This window comes from Numida meleagris, chromosome 2 (genome assembly GCF_002078875.1).
Source record: "Numida meleagris isolate 19003 breed g44 Domestic line chromosome 2, NumMel1.0, whole genome shotgun sequence".
NCBI lineage: Eukaryota > Metazoa > Chordata > Aves > Galliformes > Numididae > Numida > Numida meleagris.
Window position 1 is genome coordinate 60085692 of NC_034410.1, and position 20858 is coordinate 60106549.

General features: G+C 41.9%; 1 protein-coding gene across 8 annotated transcripts in view; it reads right to left on the bottom strand.

The window, feature by feature from the left end:
- Positions 1-20858, bottom strand: part of PHACTR1 (phosphatase and actin regulator 1) — a 304922-nt gene that overhangs the window by 10197 nt on the left and 273867 nt on the right. For all 8 annotated transcript variants that reach the window (XM_021385729.1, XM_021385727.1, XM_021385728.1 and 5 more), the window contains 2 exons: positions 12450-12505; positions 7814-7875 (listed from right to left, as the gene is read on the bottom strand). In XM_021385729.1, coding sequence (XP_021241404.1) covers positions 7814-7875; positions 12450-12505 — 118 coding nt within the window. The remainder of the gene's footprint in view (positions 1-7813; positions 7876-12449; positions 12506-20858) is intronic.

Below are 20858 nucleotides of genomic sequence, written 5' to 3' on the forward strand. Positions count from 1 at the left end.
TGTGCACAGGGATGTGCATTAGCTGCTAATCCTCCATTAGTGAAACATCTGTAATAGTGATATTATCAGGAAAAATAACCATAGACTGCTAACACTTAGAAGACAGTCTATCATGCTATTACCACTCACTAGAAATAAGTGTGTTTGCAGAACTTCACTCTTGTGACCAGTGAGAAGTTAAGCACCTCATAAAACACTTGAGACTCTTCTGCAAAGCTTAGGCTCCTGGATCCTGATGCTTAATTTCCAAGGTAGGTGGAATTGCACATCTCAGTTCCTTTCACTTCATCTCCCAGGGGGAATTAACATTCAAACCAGAGAAGATGCTGATGGGAGTATAAAAAAAAATCTGCGAGATCACAGGAAAGAAACCCACCTCTCTCCAGCATCTGGGTACTGGTGCAGGATTGCTCCCCCACCCCATCCTGACTCTGCACTTAAATCCCTGTGTGACTGTCCTTGGATCATCCCTGGAGGATGCTTGCCTCTCTCTTCTCTTTTATAAGAAAGCATTGCTGCTGGAGGTGACAGTGGTGCTGCTCTATTGACACAGACAATTCTAAGCACTCACAAAGTGGGTTCAGACATCACCTGTAGAGAGGCTTCAAAGCTGCACTAATGCCCCCTCTGTGAGCTGCTCAGGGGGACAGGAACCCTGTTCTACTCCTCCTGGCTGCAGCTGAGCCATTTGTGCCCAGAAGAGAAAAAGAAATCACGGAAGGACATGTAACCAAGCATGCACATCCACTGCCATATTACGCCCTTGCCTAGGACAGCATCCGTCAAGTTTCAGCTCAGTGGTTCGTGTACTGTCTCCCAAGTCATTTTAGGGAGAGTTACATTTAATAGGGAAAAAAAAAAAAAAAAAAAAAAGTCTTTGCTGCATTGAAAAAGACCAACTTAAATATTTCTGAATACTGTAAAGATCTTCAAACTAAACAGTTTTCTCATACCATCTTATACTACAGGAAGCACGAAGTTTCACAGGAGGAGCTGCTCTGCCTGTGTTTGACAACCAGTACTTAAGAAATTCCTCTTATTTCTTCCAAAAGCCTTCCAAGAAAAGCCCCATTTTATACACCTGTGTTCAGGTTAGCCAGTGAGCACTGTATTACTGAGGTCAGCAAGAAGCACACTGTAATGTTATAATGTGATGGAAAGTACAGCAATAATAGCAGTGTGGTACAACCCCAGGCTACAGCAAACAAGGACAAGCCCAAATGCAGCAGCCATGGATACAGAAACAAAGGAAGAAAACCTACTTACCTTTGAAACGTCTCCAGTAGGCAAGGATCTCCAGTGAGACACCCTTGCCTCCACTGCTAACCCTTAAATGAGGTCTGGGAAGGGGTTGATCTTGGCTTCACCCCTTCTGGTCACTCAGGTGCACTGCTTGCACCTGAGCTCCCCTGGGTTGGCCCTGCCTTCCCACCAGGTGCTCAGTCACTGGCTCAGGCCATGACTTAGCATTTCCGCTACACATGCCTTTCCCAGCTTAGACTCAACATTTTGGTGACCACTTTTTTACAAGCAAAATGCACACATGGTAGGCAGAACTTCTTCTTTTATACAATGGGAAAAACTTATCTCTGAGCTAGAGTGCTATGTCAGAAGAGCCAGAAAGCACAATAAAATAGATAGGAACATGCATACATTTAAAAATGTATTTTTTCACTCTTCAAGACAGCAGAATTGCTTCTTCAACCTGCAGCCCTGATGCCTACACCTGAATAACCTTCAAGCCAAATACACGCTACAACACCATGCTTGGAGTGTAACCACAGTTACGCTATTGGTGAGGCTTCTCTCTGTCCTACAGCTCATCTTGAATGTGATTTCAAATCGCTAGTTCTTCTAGCAACCCTACTACTGGGAGCTGGCAGCTTTGTTAGCACTGATGCACTGCTAATCATATAGCACAGCAGAATTTTTCTTCCATTTTTTTCTTTTAAATCTATGCCCAAACAATAGGGATAGAGAAGATCTTTATACTGAAATAATGTTACGACTACAGCCAAATATTGCAAAAGTAAGGGTGAGACTCCATCTTTACTTCCATCATCTGCATTTTTTTTACACAGCAGCTTGAACTAAGGGTGAACCACCAGTATTATCTGAATGATTCTCAGCTTTTAACATCTCAGGACACAGCACAGATGATACTTCGACTATTTTTCAGAATAAAATGTCATATGACATGGAGTATGGTGACATCAGCAAAATATGAAACTTATCAGCTTAACTCTGTGTTTCTAAATGGCTTCAAGGAAAAAAGGAACTCCTATAAGCCTTGCAAACTGGAAGAGGCCTTCCAGAAAATGACTGGCTCTATTTTCACAGCTTTTGTCAACTTTTATCTGTTGACTCTCATGTTTGTGCTCCTCTTCAAGATGCACAAGTTTTACAAAGGAGAGGGCAGATGACTGCTGATCCACTGCACCACACTGTGCCAAGCTGGTGTCAAGAATGCCATAGCATCACAAGCTGCTGAGGGGTGGTACTCTGGCTGGCAATGTGCCTTTTTCATTCTTAGGTGGCACCTGAACATAACACAGACTAGAAGCTGGTTATGCTCTTCCTCTAAAATCATAGGACTACTAATGTATATTGTTTTCAGAGGCCCTGACTTTGCTTCAGAAACATATAACCACTGCAATACGACTGTAATGTCAGGTATTGTACACCCCACTACAGCGCTGGTTTGTGTCCCCAATACCGTGCATCTGGGGCAAGTGAAGTTCAGAGGCAGAGCAACCAGCTCAGGGTGACCCAGGACCTCATGGCAGAGCTCTGAGCTGCCATGAGATGCACTGCTCCTGCGCTGAAAAACTGTCCTTAAATCCAACACCTAATGTACTGCCATAAATCTACATATATTTACATACATAAACACACACACACAAATAATCAATATATTAAGCCAAAGCACAGATCTGATCATAATAAAGGGAAAGAAAAGGGCAATTATTTTAAGCTAGTAATAAAAGTGTCATTATTTGTACTGTTAGCAAACTGCCCTGCCTCCTTCTCATGCCATTGCAGAGACTTCTCATGAACTGCTAAACTCTCTCCATATGCCTGGATTATGCAGAGCACCTTTAAATCTTAAGAGCAGCAGTAGCTGGCAGACAGCTTTGCAGAACGCTCTGTAAGTGTCCATTCAGTGTCAGCTCATGACAAGGGCACAGCTCACCTGAGATCTCACCTTGGCATTTATTTTCATGACCTGTGAGTTATGGTCTCTTGGGTCAAAATTACTTAACGCTACACAAGCCTTCATGGACCACACCTGAAAATGAGCTCTGCTTCTTCTAAAAGATAGAAAGAATAAGGAATGTTTGAAAGTTACAGGAAAAGGACACATTCAAGGACACGATGCAACTGCTTACAGCAAGGGGCGCAGCTCCAAGCAGGGAAAAAGGGCTCTCATTCTCTGTGCTCACCTCGTGGCTCTCTACAGGTTCAGCCAGGCCTTAGGGACACTGGGAAATTTGGAAACTTTTCTGGGGTACTTGAGGGAGGTATTTAAGGCAGATGTTTTCTTAAAAATACGGCACTAGGACTGGCCTTTTAAAAAAGTATGACAAAGGGTGTTGTTTTTTTTTTCTTACCAATGTTAAAATTAGAGGAATGTCCACGTGTGTCTTGTCTAGGCGTACCACCTGGGCATATACATTCAAACAGGAAAGTATCTATTTGTGAAGATTTGTGAGTTGAGGGAGAATGTCAATTCAATGGTGAGTCACCACATTATTTTAGTGTGAATGTGAACAGAAGCTTGTCATGGGGAGCCAAGTTTTCCTCTGGATGTTCTGGATCAGTAGAGATAAATATGGGCACGTTACAAGCTTTGATACTAAGGTAATTTTCAAGGAAAGTTTAAACTCAAACCCCTGTGTTCTCAGCATGGGATATGAAGCAAAGCAAAGCACTGTCACCAGGTAAAGTGGAGGCAGAACCAATCTTGCCAGTCTGGTCTTGGAATATAGTCAAATATGAAATGCTGAGTTTGCTCTACTTCAGACACAAGGAAGCTTGTTACCTTGTCTCTTCATTGCTTGCTTTGTTACCTCATTAAAATGTTACAATTGTTATTTATGGAAGAAACCGAAGTGAAAAATGACAGACTCAAACTAGAAGTGCTCCCAACCCCCTCACCTCTTTGCTCCCCACCTCTTGTGCTAAGGCATAGGAGCAGGATGTGACAGAAATGCCCTGAAGCTCTTTTTCCTCTTTGACTATAAATGTTGTTTATCCAAATTAGCTGCTAACCTTTACTGCTTTCTGACCTTTCCCCCCCCCTTCCTTTCACCTCTCTCTGATTTGCCACACATCTCTCAAGAGTTCATTATTTCAAACACCCCGTGCTGATGCAGGTGAGGGGAGGTCCATTATTGAAAATACTTAACAGCAAGACACTTCCTGGGGAGGCTCCGGCTTGCTCTCCTGTGAATAGAGGCTTTAAGTTGTACTGGAGCAGAAATTTAACAGGAACAAAGACTTCAGACTATTGCATGGATTTTAAGAAACAGCCACATGTCTTCACTTTGTTACTACTGCTACGAGATTTTTAGTTTTGTAGCTAGATTTCAGTGAAAGACTACTGACAGTGGGGGGACAGGAAGCAGTGAACAGCTCCGGGGAACATGGAGAATGATGCTATTTGAGAGAAGGCAGGAAAAGAAGAGCTTTACTCCTCTTTACAAGCAAATTTGTAACATCTTCCATTCATTCAGGCTACAACTCTATCTCTGTGGAAAACCTCAGGGGGAGTTCAGGCTCATGTTAATTGCCTTGGTGCTACACCAAATTCACTACAGTTAGGAGAGGATAAACTCTTAGTTGTATTTTCTGGAGGCCCAGATCTCCTTGTGAAAGGAAACTGGATGCAACACTTCTCCCAGAGGATCTCTGCACATTCACACTCCTGGAATGGGCTTGTTAGGTGTCTGTGACCAGAACTCAGAGAAATCCCCACCTATTCATGTTCCTCAATTCAAACGTAGAAGTTCAGGTGCCCAAAGCTGTCAGTGGGACTCCACGGGAGAGAGCACGGGGCTGGATGGATGTGCAGAACCCAACACAGGCACTCAGGTGGGAGGCAAATATCTTGCCCTCCTCTGGCAGGAAGGAAAAAAGTTACTGAGAAACTGTCCCAAGCACTGTCTGCCTACTTTTTACTCTCTGAATGGCAGCTATTTCCTATCCTCAGCTAGTTAATTTAGAGTTAGACGAGTGTGAGAGGCTGAAAAGTGCTTAAAGGTGCAGCTTGCTATAGGTTACCCAACTTCTTCAAGCTTTTTTAGAAATTGCCTGTCCATATGATGAATTCGACTAGATATTTATTGCTGCCTTTAATAAGACATCTAGACCCAGTAAGGTAATTCTAGTTATTACAGCATGTCATGTTACAACTCATCATCATCATATAACAAAGAGTGATTGCTGAAGGACTTTTAGGAACAGCTTTCTAATGGATGAGGAAATGGGTTGTACCCTTGGAGCTGGAATCATGCCATTGGAAATTGGGAACAGTAACAATTTCTACAGTGCAAAGTCAAAAGTCTTTTCAGTGGCTTCTGCAGAACCCTTTACTTCTGGTTACAACTAGACATGGATACAAGAAGGCAAGGTGGCATACTTTCCTTATGTTGAATTCACCCTGTGGGCATGTCTGCATGAGAACTCAGTGCAAATAGAGCGGTCTGCTGGGCAAAGCTCTTGACGTGCTCAATTAAATTTCTGCTTGATCTGAGGTTTAAAATCCTTTGGTAATAAGACTTCAGTACAAATCGACAGAAGGAGCCTGCCACTCTGCTGCAAACACGACACATCTGGGACATATTCATGAAAGACGGAGCTGGGGAATAACAATTTTTTCAGGATTCACTAGGCACTTGGCATCTCTAGTTGTCATCTAGCCATTAGGACACTTTATTCTCTTCTTTCCTCTAGACATTACTGAGATGGTAGATTTGGCAGGTGAGAATGAAATTCCTTGTTAGACCGAGCCTATGGCTAGAATCATTGAATCACTAAGTTTGGAAAAGACCACTAAGATCTAGTCCTAGAACAATTTACAACAGTTCATCAAGTAAGCAAAATCAAACAATACAAGTCACATTGCTACCAACTTCACAAACATGCTAGGGGTAAAGGAAAATATTTGGTAAAAGGCCAAAAAAAGAAAAAAAAAGCTAAAAACAACATAGCCTGGAATGTCGGTATAAACATTGAACTGCTAGGGACCTGGACTGGCTTGCTCCTACTTAAGAGTGCAAACAAGACAAAGGGAAAAAAAACCTTACAGGAATCTGACGAGATTTTAGGGAGTAGTCATGCTGCAGCCTGGACCTGTTTGTTTAGGATGTAGCTGTGGCCTCTATCTCTAATAGACAATTCATTTGCTATGTACCTTTCCTACAAAGGAGCAGAAGATGGGAACTGTATGGTAATAGTGCAGGATGCTTTAGCAAGCCCCCACTTCTAAGGCAGCAGATTAGCTACAGGTAGCTTTGCTTTTTATCTACTTTATCTACAGTTGTTCATCAGATGGCACAATGCTTTGGACTGGATTCCTGTACATGTTTACTCTTCAGTGCACAGGGAAATTGAAAGACTAGTAAAACAGCATTTCTAGCCTTTGCACTGAGCTTAAGTCATACAAAATCTCTGCAATGCAGTTAGGTTCTATTCCTTCAGACAGTGCTATAAGAGGATGTAAGAGCATCCCTGCCATTGTTGGCAGGAATTAAAGTGTCTTTAAAGTAATATAGCTCTCCAGGCCACATTCTTTGTTCCTGCCGACAAAGGCAGTATCACCCAGTTGGTGACAAAGAACTCTGCTGATTTAATTGAGTTGAGAATAAAGTCTGAGATTTTTAAGTTTGAAAGAAAACAACCCAGCTCTCTGAATGTAAGCTTTGCATATATATTCACAGTCCTTTCCTTGTCATTACTTGCACCATAAAAGCTTGCAGTCACATACGCCAAAAAGACTAAGCCACCTGAAAGCATACAGAAGAATGGTGCTGCTCCATAAGCTTGCGAGTTTTTAGAGGACTTTCTCCCGCTCTGTAGGTGGGAAATAGAAGCGAGTGGTGAAATAAAGTTTACCTGCAATAACAGGACAGACTGCTGGCTATGTATATTGGGGCATCTGTAGACATTTACACTAGCCGAGAATCTGAACATGTGTATCTGAAATTACTGTTCTTCGGTTTTAAGAGCAAATGACTTTCAAATGGGAGGAAAACCAAAACCAAACTATGCTGTTTACTTCGTCCTTCCCCGCTGATACAAGATTGTACAATTGTTTTCTGCACTATACACCATTTTCCAAGTGTTCGTCTCTATTTAGTTGGAATGCCTCAAGTGACAATCTCCCCTTCCAGAAGAAGTTTATTTCCTAGTTTACTGTTTTTTAAGGTGGAATTTTCAAATGCAATCAATGTTGTTTTAACTTTGCTCTCGCTTCGTAATAGCTTTGTAAGCCATTACATCTACAGAGAGCAGAGTTAGACTAATGCTAGGCTGTGCATCCTTCATAGCCCAAAGCTCCTTCTGTTACAAAGACTAGATCTTCCTTTGGCCAGTTTCAAAATGTGACTGCTAATAGCCTGCAAAGCACTATCCTTCCCTGTCCATGGACTTAAACTCTGTAGCAGAGGTGATGTCCTTTCAAGATTTCTTTCAAGACTTCTTTCATACCCTACTTTTGAAAATAGTGCTGTGGAAAAGAAAAAAGGCAAACAGTTGTGCAGTAGGAAGAAAGTTATGGTAATGCCATAATAGGATCAAATCTGCTCCTCACCTTACGTGTTAATCTTCTCTTTATCTCTCGTTTTTCTTCCTGCTCCTCTTGCTCGTTCCGGGCTGTAAGAGATTTAAAAGAATCTCAAGCTGCAGACTTATCAAATAAGCACAGTATGCAACAAATAAGCCTCTCCATCAATACATTAATGTTTCAGGTCCTCTCTGGTGCACAGCATGTCCCTCTGGGACTGCTGAACCTGCCCGACCCGTAGCTTCTTTGCTTCTTCACACACTTCATAAACATTTACACAACCTCCCTTTCCCTGTGCTGGCACTCTTCATGTGTGTCACTTTGTGAAGGGGCAATGAGCCATTATCTCGCTGCCCACAGGCCTGGTGGCCTCAGGGGGTTCAGCTATGATATGGTTCGATTCCGAGAGGGCAACAGTTGGAAAAGAAACGTGCTTATATTTTTTTTTCCTCTACAGAACGGGAATGGATAGAAAACTCAGAGGAGGGATGTTAGGTAATATCTGCAACTTCATACGACCTGAGAAGAGTGAAGAGAGAGTGTCCTTCCCTCCTTCATGAGCCTTCACAGCATTGTACTGGAGTGTAGAAACACATCCTAGGGAATCCACTTTCAACATTAAGCCAAAAAATCACAATACAAATTCTCACCAGGGTAAGCCTCAACCATTACCACTCAAGATGGCAGTAAGATCTGACTACATTACCTTCAGCTTAGGAACAGGCTCTCAGGCATGCCTTGGCACTGAACTTTACTGAAAGTCAATACAATCACAGGTTTCCGTGGACTCCACTACTCAGTCAGTTAGCATCTGCTTTTACTGCTTCGTTGATACCTGAATTGCTCCTTACTAAAATCAAGCCCAAAGGAAAGCAAACTCAACTCAGCTACAAGTACCCTGTGCTCCTTGTGTGATTTGGTTTTCACTCAGACAGAACTAACTCAGGCACGAATAACTCTGCAGGGAAGATACAGACATCCAAGGCCATGTTCGGGTAGGAGGCTTGAGCTAAATAGCTCAAATTTGGTCTAAATTAAATCCAAGGCGAGCAGGCACCTCTGGCAGAGGGGTAGTAACAAAATGTGATATAAGGTTCAAAAGATTGTGTGGGCAAAGTCACACAGCAAGCGAGGAGAATGGCTGGGCTTGGTGCCACTTTTTTTGCTGCTCAGAACAACAGAGAGCCACTCCAAGGTGATTGCTCACTGACTTCAGCAGGACTGGGAATTCTCCACCCAAGTGGACAAAGAGCCCACCAATGGTATGTATGATGGTTTATAACATGCGCATTACCTTTAAATGTCACTTTCCCCAAAATACTGCTTGTATTTTCTGGAGGAAGGAAGCTGATACTGGAGCAAAAAAATCAGAAGACACCATGGGCTTACAAATGGGTTTTTAAATGGTAACTAGAATACCTATATTGTTACATATACTTTTATCTTTCAATGGTTTCTCTTCCTGCTGGGCTGGATTCTGGCCTAGCAATTGCTCTTTCAGCAGTTTTGTTCTTCCCGTTGTGTCTCAAATTTGGAGAAGCCAGCACTGCAAATAGCCACTCACAGAAGCAGAGCCACTAATAAATCCTTGTAAGATTAAGCCAGAGAGAACACTAAATGGAGTCCACATGGCGCCTGGGCAGAACTGAAAGCATATGAGGAGTTAGTTATGTATAAAGCGAGTCAAAGTGGCTCACTTTTGTACTCCACATACAATGCCTTTCTTTTCTCCTCATTTCTCAGCTCATTTACCCACCTTCAGACACAGCCAGGCAGGCTGAAAACCTTGGTCAGGTACAAGCTGGGAATTAGCAATACATTCTCCTCTGAAAACAGAACGTGCTATTTCTTTAATTTCAATTAAACTGTGCTGCTTTATTTTATGTACTCAGGAGATGCTCTGTTTCTTTAGGGTTATATGGGTCACATTTTTCAGGCCCGATTTCTGTGCTAGTGTGATATGTCCCCTGGCACATTCTGAGACCATCAGACCCCATCTACCCAAGTTTTTGTGAGGAATTTATGCAAGCCTAATGTGCCAGACTGACAAGTGAAGTATTTGTATCCATCACAGAAGTTGTACTGGGGGATCCAGGCATCCTTTCTCGTAAACTAGCATGGCCTGCAAGTATTAATTGCAAAAAGAGAAGTCTAGCCTTCACACTAACCCTACAGGTCTGTACTCCTCTGCACTGTGTGCCTTTGATTTCATTAAGAGTCACTGCATTGGGTACACGTCAGTGAAAGACCCTTCAAGCACATGTCCCTCTGTTCTCAATTTCTTAGCTGTGGCTGCTGTAATCTTACTGCTGCTACAAGCAAGTAGTGGACTCTTGTAATTTAATATAGACAATACTTTCATAAGTACTCTGCAGCATGGAGCTAGGAAGTGATCATTTCACTTATAGACTGGACGCGCATCTGCATTTTGCCTCATTTCTTCCCATCAGAACTGGCAATAATGCAGTTACACATCACAGGAACATAATGATACTCAATAAGACAACTGCATCAAGGAAATGTCGGCTTCAACAGCAGAGGAAATTCTATTTACTTGGGAGAATGCTGGGGATTCTTTTCAGTGTGTGCTCTGAACTGGGCTTTTGCAAACAAAATGCTTGACCTGTTTACGCAGAGAATTTAAACTCTTAATTATTGCATCCCATGTCTCTTTCTCCCTAGGCTCCACTGTATTTATCAAAATTCTCATAAATCTAGGGAAAGGACATAAAGCAATTCTGTACTGAAGAGACACTATGTTTACCTGTTTAAGAGTGGAGCATTTTTATCTATTTTCTAAATCGTGTAACTACTTTTAAATGTTTGTTCCTTGTCCTACTGTGCTTCACCAAAAATTATGATGCCTTGGAAACGCCACCTTAGTTTCTCCTGGGACTATGATGTTGTTTGTCTTCCAGGACAGACATGGTTTTGGGCAGATGTGTGCTTAGGAATCAAGCTACAAAAATTCAGTTTAGGAAATAAAATATAATTCTGGATTCACAGCAATATTTTCAGGCACATTCGTGTCATTTAGGAGCCTTCATTAAATTCAGAAGGAAACTGATGAGGCTCAGAGGATAATTCCCCTGAAATACAAGACAACTCAGATCTCTGCGTGGGAGAGATCTGGGAATCTCTGTAAGGATCCTGCATTCAGAACAGCCCCTGGCAGCCACCCTCACCAGTGCCAGGGCGGTGTTTACTGGTCACATACCAGTGTCAGGTGCTGCATGGCACACGCTACTTCATACTGGTAGCCAGAGCCAGGATGACAACATGAGCTGCTGAGAGAATTGGCCTCTGTTCCTGCTAGCCTGAGCTCAGTGTTGGTCACGTTTCAGGTTCCCCCTCCTCCAGCAGTCCTGATAGCCCCTACCCCATGGCAATCACAGAGGGATGTGCTACCAATTCCCCACTTTCTGCCCCACTGAAGACTGAATTCCCCCAGCTGCTGGCACAGGAACTAGGGATGGACAGTAGGAGCATGGCTATCACAGGGGACTGACCCCCCAGAAATGGCTTTCCTGGCAGCCTTGGGCTCGCCGCATTGCCTTTGCTGTCCAGTCTTTGCTCCTCTTTGCACTGTCTTTCTTTGTCTGCCATGCATGACAACATGAACAGATGAGTGTTAGCACGAGTGGTAACATGTTAGGAGTTTGATTCTGAAGCATTTAATCAATCATTTCTGCTAATTTCCAGAGAATTTGTCAGTTCTGTACATTTTTATGGTTCTGTACAAGTCTGTTGTTTGAACAACAACAGAAGACATACAATGGATCTGCTCATTTAAGGTACCATTTAGGAATACTCTTTTCTATGTTCATTTCTAAAATTTCCCTGGAATGAAGGATTTACTAATTTAAAAAAGGAAGAAGTTGTTTATTCTGTTCTCTATTTCCAAAGTAACAACAATAATGAGATGAACAGCTTTGTGTTTCTTTGTGTTAAAAATTAAACACTTCAATGCGAGTAATGAAACTGTCATTTTTTTTTTCCTATTCACTCACAAGATTACAAGGTTTGTGCAAGACTCAGTCCTGCTTCTCTTGGAACTGGTGGCAATATATCTAGTAACTTAGCACAGGCTCTCCAAATGGTAGTCTGCCTCTTTAAAATATACTCTAATGATCTGAAGGTCTATTGGTACGTTTTCAGCTGACTTAAAGGAAGAGTTTCAGGGGAACATTTCACTAGAATTATCCCAAGTAACACAGGTTTCTTTTTTGAATTAAATAAAGGCTCCACCTAAGTCTAGATTGCTGTGAAGGTTTTTAGCAGAACTCATCAGGCCATGCACTAATGGCTTTACCAGCTTATAATGGGATGCTCATATCCGTGTGAGAGCAGCACAGAAAGGCTTTTCAGAATGATCCTCTGTTGGGAACAGGACTTGCAAAAAAGATTCAGTGTTTTTTGTTTTTTTTTTCCCCAAGGGCTGTTCATTCATGTGAATTTACTATGATTTTAATGAATCATTTCTACGGCTCTAAATGTTGCTGCAGACAAGCACGCTTACTTGCATTTATGATGCACTTTGTTGTTATTTGTGAGGCACATACAGAATAGCTGATGCTTTATAAAAAAAACCCCACACAGTACAAACCTAAACTAATGCAAACTATCTGGCTTCAGATTAAATGTCAGTAGTATCAGGACTTACGTTTCAGAATGTTCCTCTGCTCCAACTCTTCAGCTGTCGGCCTCTGGCTCAGTCGTCTGCGAAAAAAGTCCAAGATCAGTTTCTGGACCATATCACATCCTCCTCAGCTCACTGTCTTTGAGAGTTATTTTGAGGTGTAAAAGGCAGAGCAGAAAGCACCAACACTGCTCCATTATGTACTTGGTACGCCTGGACCATGCGTGACACAGACCATGCTTCACTTTTGCAGTTTCCTCTGTTTTCAGCCCATGAAAGACGAACTATGTTATGTCATCTTAGGCACAACACTCCCACCCCTACCCCAGGCAGAGCTGCTGGGAGTTAAGCTATGCAGATGTCTTCACTTAATTTCCTTTCTCCCATGCCTGCTTCCTGACTCGCACAAGCATTTCTAGCTGAGACCCGGCTAACCCTCTCCCTGCCCTCTCGTGAGCCTCCAGGCTGAGCCCCGCTTGTTCAAACAGCATCTGAACACACAGGCAGTCTGCAGAAAAAACAAGGGACAGTTTGGCAGTGCCGAGGGCCGAACAGTAGTGGCCCTCCTCCTCCACAGCTCCACTCCCCTCCTCCTCTGATGGCTTGTATTAAACCTTACAGTGAAGATCAGCGTGACTTGCCCGTCAACCTTTAGGACAGAGTCACAACAAATTGCAATCTAATTACAAATCGGAGCCCTGAGTACAGAAACAATCTGAATATTCAGAATACAAAGCAAGGGAGAGAAGCACAAAGGGGTCCTAGGAAAATAGAGACAACCACTGCAATGACATCAGAAGTCAACACTGTTGGGCTTGCTCCTGCTCTCACCAGACTCAATGGGAGTTTTGTCAGTGGTGCCAGTGGCAGGACACTGCCTTCTCAACCCTCAGGCGTGGTCATTCAGGGAGGTCTCTACTCTCTGTTTCCCATCTGCTTGGCCAGTTGGCTCATCAGCTGTCCTGCAACGTACCAGCTACTGACAAGAAACGTGATCTGATCACCAGCTGCATGGCCCCTCTTCTGTGACCATTGCTTCCTCCTCATGAGTGCCCAGAAACTCAAGGGACAAGCGATATCTGACAAAGGCTCGTCACAGCACAAGGCCCAGCTGCCACTCAGAGGTGAGCACACGTCCCTAGCCCTCTCCAGAGCAAGGGGATCATGTCTGCACCAGCTAGTTCAATACCCCTGCTTCAGTCAGCAACCTCCAGACTGCTCTCACAGGGTGCACAGGGCTGAGGTGTGTGGGTTGGGTAAGACCCTCACCTTCTGTATGAAGGCAGAAGTTTGGGCACCTGATTTTACACATCCTGAAGATTTCTGCTATCAGAGATGATACCAGCTTTACTGTCTTTGGGGCCATTTTGCATCACTAAGACAGAACATGGCCGTATTTCAGTGGAGAATTTGGAGTGACTGGCTTTGCCTCTTTGCCTTGACAGATCATATACCTCACAGAAAAAGTAATGATAGGGACAGAAACTTGACCTTAATTCAGAAGTAAAGAATGCCTACAAAGTACATTGAAGATGAAAGTGCTATTAAAATGTTTGCTGTTACCATCTTTAAGATACAGTAGTTGCTGCTAATGGAATCCTTCACCTCAGTATTAAGAAGAAATTAAAGCTACTTGATTTCTATCAGCAGTTGAGAATCAAAGAGAGTAAGTCACCAAGTTTAGCTCCACTAAGAGTATCTGCAGGAACTGAGTTATATGAAGTTTTTAATCCATCACACTGTGATGTTTCTCAAGAGGAAGCACTGGTTGAATGTTCAGGACATATTCCACCCACCCAGTGTGCAGCATTTCTATAGAAACAAACATCATACAAGAAGCGTAAGGAGACATCAGTCTGAAAAGACAGCTTCCAAAAAAGTCCTCTTCTTCCAGAAGAAAATGATTAAAAGACTCAGCTAACAGTTTTGTCAAGAACAGTTCACATTGGACCATATCAAACAAAAGGCAGAGGTTTTGTTTATCTACATGAATGATTTACATAAAAGAGCAAGTCTTTCATGTATTTACTTCTCAGTATCTGCCATGAAGTAGATGAATTTAAACAAAGTTTTTACTTCACTGTGTCACTGCTTCTACACTGAGGTGAGGAATTTCCTCCAAGTGTACCCTCCACATGTATCCCTATCTCCTGTGCAGCTCAGAGACCCATAGACTATGGGATTCTTCCCCAAGATGCCTGGTAGAGCGTCTAGTGAAAACCAGCCAGAAACACCTGTGTTCCCCGTCAAGAATCAAAGTATTTTATGGATCCCATAATATACCTTCTTCAGGCTGCAGTGTGCTCCTGCCTCAATGGTGACCACTGTTCTAAAGGGGTGCAGTTACATGGCAGAAAAAGCCATGGTATTTTTGGTAGATACAGCCTGGAGGGAGAGAGCTGTTCATATTCATAGGTTGTGGGTAGTTTCTGGACTCTTAGATATGCAAGAACTTGTAAATAGCAAAACTTAAGCAGCAGGAATAAAATAACCTTGTAGCTTAATGAAATCATGACTATTCTTTACAGTAGATGCAGTGAAGGTTGAGGAGGGTAATAAACAGTCCTGAAAGTACCTGGCCTCCAGGACCAGTGTCTGCTCTTGATTTCCATGAATTGCTGCTACATTCCCATTTTCATCTCATTTTGGATTGACTGAGCCTGCTCCTGCTCCCTCATTGTGCATTTCTCCCTGATGAACAAATCAGTGAAACCAGCCTCTTCTCCAGTCCTTCTCATCCAGGCTTTCAGAATTATTATTTTTCTTCTTCTCCCGCTCCTTTCATTTCATTTCTTCATTTGCTTCCACAGTGACTTCCATCCCCAAACTATCTTTGAACTTTACAAACAACTCCACTAACTCCTCAGAAAAGCCATCTTCTAGTTTTTCTTTTTCCCTCTTAACTTTTGGGTTTGCCAAATGTTGGGCAGCTGTTAACATTTTTGAACATCTCAGTACTAGGTACTATCCTGTAAATAAAGAAATGTAAGCAGCTCTTGCTTTGTTACTGCGGCTGCAAAGATACATTTTTTTTCCACACCTAATTTCAGTGAACCATCTTCACTGCATTGTTGTGATCTTAGCAAATAATAGGTATGATAACTCCACTCTTTGTCTTTCCTTCCTGTGTTGCTCAGAATAAAAATATTAATGAAGCCCACCTAGATCGCAGAGGCTGATTTCAGAGGTTTGATTGCTGGATTGCTGCTGTGCCTTCTTTCATTTAACATCACAGGGGCTGCATGAGGCCGTCAAGAGGCCAGAGGTCAGGAAACAAGTGTCTAATTAGCAGCACAATCAGAACAAACAGCAGAAAAAGAAGGTGAGAAAAGATGTGTTGGCAGATCTCATGCAAGGGCAAATAAAGGAACTGCTTATGAAAACTCTACAAGCCAAATGGGATGCAAGTTATTGATCAGAATGGTAACTCTGTTTTGTGGAGCTGTAGGAGTCTGGACATTTGACCAAGAAAAAGGCAGGCCTTAGAAAGCACCAGCCTTTCAGCAGTTCTTTCTGTATTTTAAGCCCTCCATGTAAACATGTTTAACCATGTGTGAACATGCCGTCCATGTAGTTTTGCAATAAACATCAGGCGTTCAAGACAACAGGGAGGCTTACTTCTTGTAATCTGTGCTCTGCAATGTGTTGTCTGTTTTGTGCTTCACGTGTTTTTGCAGTATTGTTAATAGTGGCTTTATAAATACACTGACAAGGTTTCCCTACAAAAAAAATTGAGCCTTCTTGAGATTTCTGCTGACATAAAGAAAGCCTTGTTAAGATTTCACTGAAAATATAATATTCAAATGAGATTGTCAATGAAAAATAAAAGTTTGCTCAGATTTATGAAAGTAAACAACAGCAAATTAATTTTCTGAATTAATTCCCTGCAAGATCAAAACACACCACAGTCCTTGTGCTAGCACTATACAGTGCTCATTTCTTAGTAAGAATTTTGCATGGTGATTTTGTTTCTTTTCCTTTTTTTTTTTTCTTTTTTCTTTGTTGAACTTGTTCTGATCAGGGCTGAGCACGTCATGGTGGATGACCAAGAGTTTGGGGGCAGGAGGAACAATCACTTGCAAAGTATACTGCCCTTGATTTAAAGTATGGGCTGGTGGAGATGCAATCTCTTCAGGGAGTAAGAAGGAGGAAAGACAGCATTTTCACTGATGGATGCTACTGCTTGGAGCCTGCACAGTCAACTCAAGACTCAGAATGGGAAGTTTCTGCTTAATGCAACAATATGCAGTAAAAAGGAATACTGGCTGTATACCTCCCCAGGCAACACCAAACACTTAAATTAAGAGTCCACACAGCGATGCTTAGCCTGCTCTGCAGTGTGGTCATAATCAAAGGGCTCTCAGGACAGTGGCCACCTATCTGTAGAGATGACAGCCCTTTTGTCTGGTAAGACTTCTGAAGCAAGGAACTCCCGACTGCCTAGTCTGCCCCCTGACTAAGACTCATGGGTTTTATTTCCATTGTCTCTTGCAGTGCTGTGCATGAGTTCAGAGAAATACTTGGTTAATGTCATTCATGTATGGTGCTGGATTGGCGGTTTTTGTATGTGTAGAATTCCTCTTTGTCTCTTCTCAGAGGGCAAGAACATGTAAGAGCTTACTATGGGGTCATCTGTAAGTATAAGGACCGGATCCAGAACATGGCTTGCTGGAAAATGACACCTCATTTACTTGCCAGGCTTGTTAACTCCAGGAGTTTGCATATACATGGGGCAGAACCCAGCAGCTCCCCAGTGCTTGGATGGTGACATCTGGCGGGTGTGACCCAGAAGCAGTATTGATCAGCAAACAGGTCACAGGTGGTCACAACAGACCATGCAGAAGTATGGTGAGGTGCCCACAACACCACCAACATATTTTGGAGCTCATCCATGCTCACAATCTGTTCCTACGGCATCAGTCACCAAGACATGAAGTCACCTCTGAGTGTAGGGAGGTATAACTTCTTGAGTAACTCTTAAATTAATTCTCTAAAAGCAAATCTTTTTACTTAAGTGCATCTGGGTTCATACCACCCTAGAGATTGCTCTAACAGAGGAGCTGGGCACATCAGAAGGCAGCTGCTACAAAGAAATACTTGTCGCATAGCTCTTTAGTTGGCATAAATGAGCACGACTGAAGCCAGCAGAACTGCGCTGATTTAAATCAGCTATATAATTCAACATGAGGAAAATTCAATGGCAGTAAAGAGTCTTGCTATTGCTTAAATTAGCTTGCCTTTCTCAATAATAGTGCTGATAGCAAAGCAATATTGATGAAGGATAACTTACCAGGGGCTCTTTGTACTCCCATGACAAATGCAGAAAATTGGAAGATGAAAATGGATGAGAAGAAAAGCTTTTATTTGCTTATGACAGTTAACTATTAGCAAAGGGTGAGAGAAAAAATGACCTCTTTTCCTTGTGCCATTGCACAATGAGCAAAAAATATCTGTAAGCTCAGCAGCTCACCTTCTCTGAATTGTCAGCCCAGATAGTGTCAGCCAGACTTGAGAGTCTACAGAAAACTATCTTTCTTCTAAAAGGATTTATAAAATGGGATTAACGCAGCTTTATCAATCGGTGAATAAGCTGAAGGGATATTAAATAGAAAATCCCTACCCAAAGAGGAAAATGTAAGACTTCTACACCATTATGATTTCTGTACTAGACTCTATTAAGATGTTGGCTAATTTGTAGGATACATTATCTCCTCCTTTAAGCTCTCCTCCTCATGTGACAAGTCTCTTGGTATCTGTCATGATAACGTTTTTTATAACTGTTTTTCTTGAGAAATTAAGGCAATAAAACCACAAGGAGCATTTGCCATGACTCAGTTACCATCTAATGACTACTACTCACTTCCCTGTTGATTTTAAGCATTTAGCCCCTTGGAGACTGTGGTGCTCCTGCAGCTAAAAAGAGGCCTGTGGTAAGAGCAGAACACAGGGGGCAGAGGCCCCTGGTCACCCCTAGATGGAGCATCACTGAGAGAGAGTTTTGATGAGAACTATTTAGCAAATTTGGGTAGGAAGTGCTTGCTTTCAGTAAACAAAAAATTAACAACTGCAAAATATCAGTTGGAGATCTAAGTACTTCCTGATGCTGCCTTCGCATCTCAGTTTGTTCCCTGGGCTGCACCACCTGGTCCAGGATAGCTAGAGCAGTCCCATTTCCTGGAGGAGAGAGGTGGCACTTCAGCTTAGCACCTCTTCTGAATGCACCGCAGGAAATACCAAATGGTCCAGAACATGAAACAACAGAATGACAGCTCTTATAACACGTCTGCAGACATGCATCTAGAAGGGCTCTGCAAGAAAATAACATTTTCAACAAAAATTGTTTCAGATTTTAGTTTAGGCTCTAAGCAGCCTCCTTCTGCTCCTCAAATTATGCTTATTCCAGACTTTGTTTCGTGTTGAGAAACACCATCAGTATAAACTTTAAAGCTCTACCTAGTCTAGATTACTCTGAAGACTTTTAGGAAAACTTATCAGCATTTTTTCTGCTTCCTCAAGTATCCAAACAATGTAAAATAAAACCAAGTGGGCTCTTCATTTATTTTTTCTTTGTACTTTAGCCCTTGTGAACCCATTCTAGACTCATTGCTCAATGTAGTCTTTTCTGTTTAAGCTGATTGAGGAATTGATTTATTTTGGTTTTGATTTACTCTTGGGAAGTTACAAGCTCCCCACAAATCAATAGCCTGCCCAGATTAGATCAGATTAGGTCTCCTGGGGAGAGAATCGTGTTCAAAATGTAGATTTCAACAATTCACTAGGCTGACATTAAGTTAAAATCTTGTCTATCATATACAGAACACGTTTCCATTAAATACCTAAATAAAGCAGAATCATCTTGGTCTATGAACTCTGCGTTTTGTTAAGAAATTAAAGGAAAGACTAGATAGTCCTACAGCTCTAAGCAGAAACAGAGTTATACACCTGTTTGCATAATGACACGTCCAAGTTAACAATCTCTTGTAAGATCACAGGAGGAGCTTTCAGAGAATCTCCCTTTACAAATGGGACTGCACTATCACAATGCAGAGACCTGCATTTTGCCAAGGAACTATTATCAATTTCTTATTGTTTTCTAAAGATAAAGCCATGTATTTCCAGAAATTCAGATTTCAGCTCCTTTTTCAGTAATACTAACTGCAAAATGCCTACTGATACCTTGAACACTGCAAGAGCACACAAGCTTGTCTCACAACTTGAGCTCTAAAATGGAGCTTGCTCTGTTTCATTATCATATTGTCTCATTATCATCAAACCTTTTAGCCAAATGCTAGCTGTTCACATAAAATACCATCATAAAAGTTTAATTTTAAAAAAGAGCACGGTGGAATTAAACCAGTTGTACCATATGAACTTTGCAGCATTAGTTCTCTTATCCCTAACCCCAACAACAAAATGTCCAGCAACTGCAGTAGGAAACAAAGAACAATCTTTTTTAGAAGAGGGAACTTACTATGTACCTAATTCAAGAATGTATGTTTGGAACAATAAAAATCGGATATTTTTGAGTACTAAAAATGCAGAAGGCTAAAGAAAGAAAATGTTCAAAAATGGTAGTGATTATCCTCCTGTGCAGCACTGAGAAAAGACACTTGCTTCTACAAAAGTAATAATATTCAACTGGCCTAGGGATGGAGATAGGAAGCAATTTTTTAGGCAGGAAGATCTGTGGGTTCAGTGAAGAGAACTGTGGAGGTAAGCTGAGATGAGTACGGGAGCACAGCCTTACTTCTCAAAACTCCTCTTAGACCCATCGATCTTTTCCTCCTCTGAGAGTCCTCCTTTGAGATATCTGCAGCTGTCACAGGCTTACATTTTGCCTATGCTGAGAAGTAGTTGCTGGCTCCAAGGAAGCACTGAGAGCTGAAGCACATAACAGAAGCAGCATCTTTTTTACACAGTTGATTTAGCTAGCATGAAAGTAAGACCTTGTGATGAGCCTTTGTGGGCTACCGTGTTGATGCAGTGTCTACATATGGAAAACAATGATTGTATCTTCATAACCTGTGCATTAGTAGGTATCTTACACTTCTGGCACTGTAAGTATGTTACTTGCTTAATTAGAAAAGCAACAGCAACCTATATTCTTATTTATTTAGACACTAGCACAACTGCAAACTTAAAAATACCAAGTCAGAGTGAGCTAAAACATGTAAGCAACCAAAACTGAGGAAATTTGCTTCATAGTCCAAATAATCTGTGAATTTTGTGATGAAATTCAATTCAAAATACAGAAAGATGTTGATCCTAATGAAGGAAACTTGAGTGGAGAGTTTTTCCAATTTGCTGATGGCATGCCCAACACTTCTCTGGCTAACTTGAAAAAGCTTCCTCTGTTATTGCAGCAACTACAGACCACTCAAAGAATAGAAACAAACAGAAGACTTAGGTATTGTGTTGTTTTGTTAAAGACCA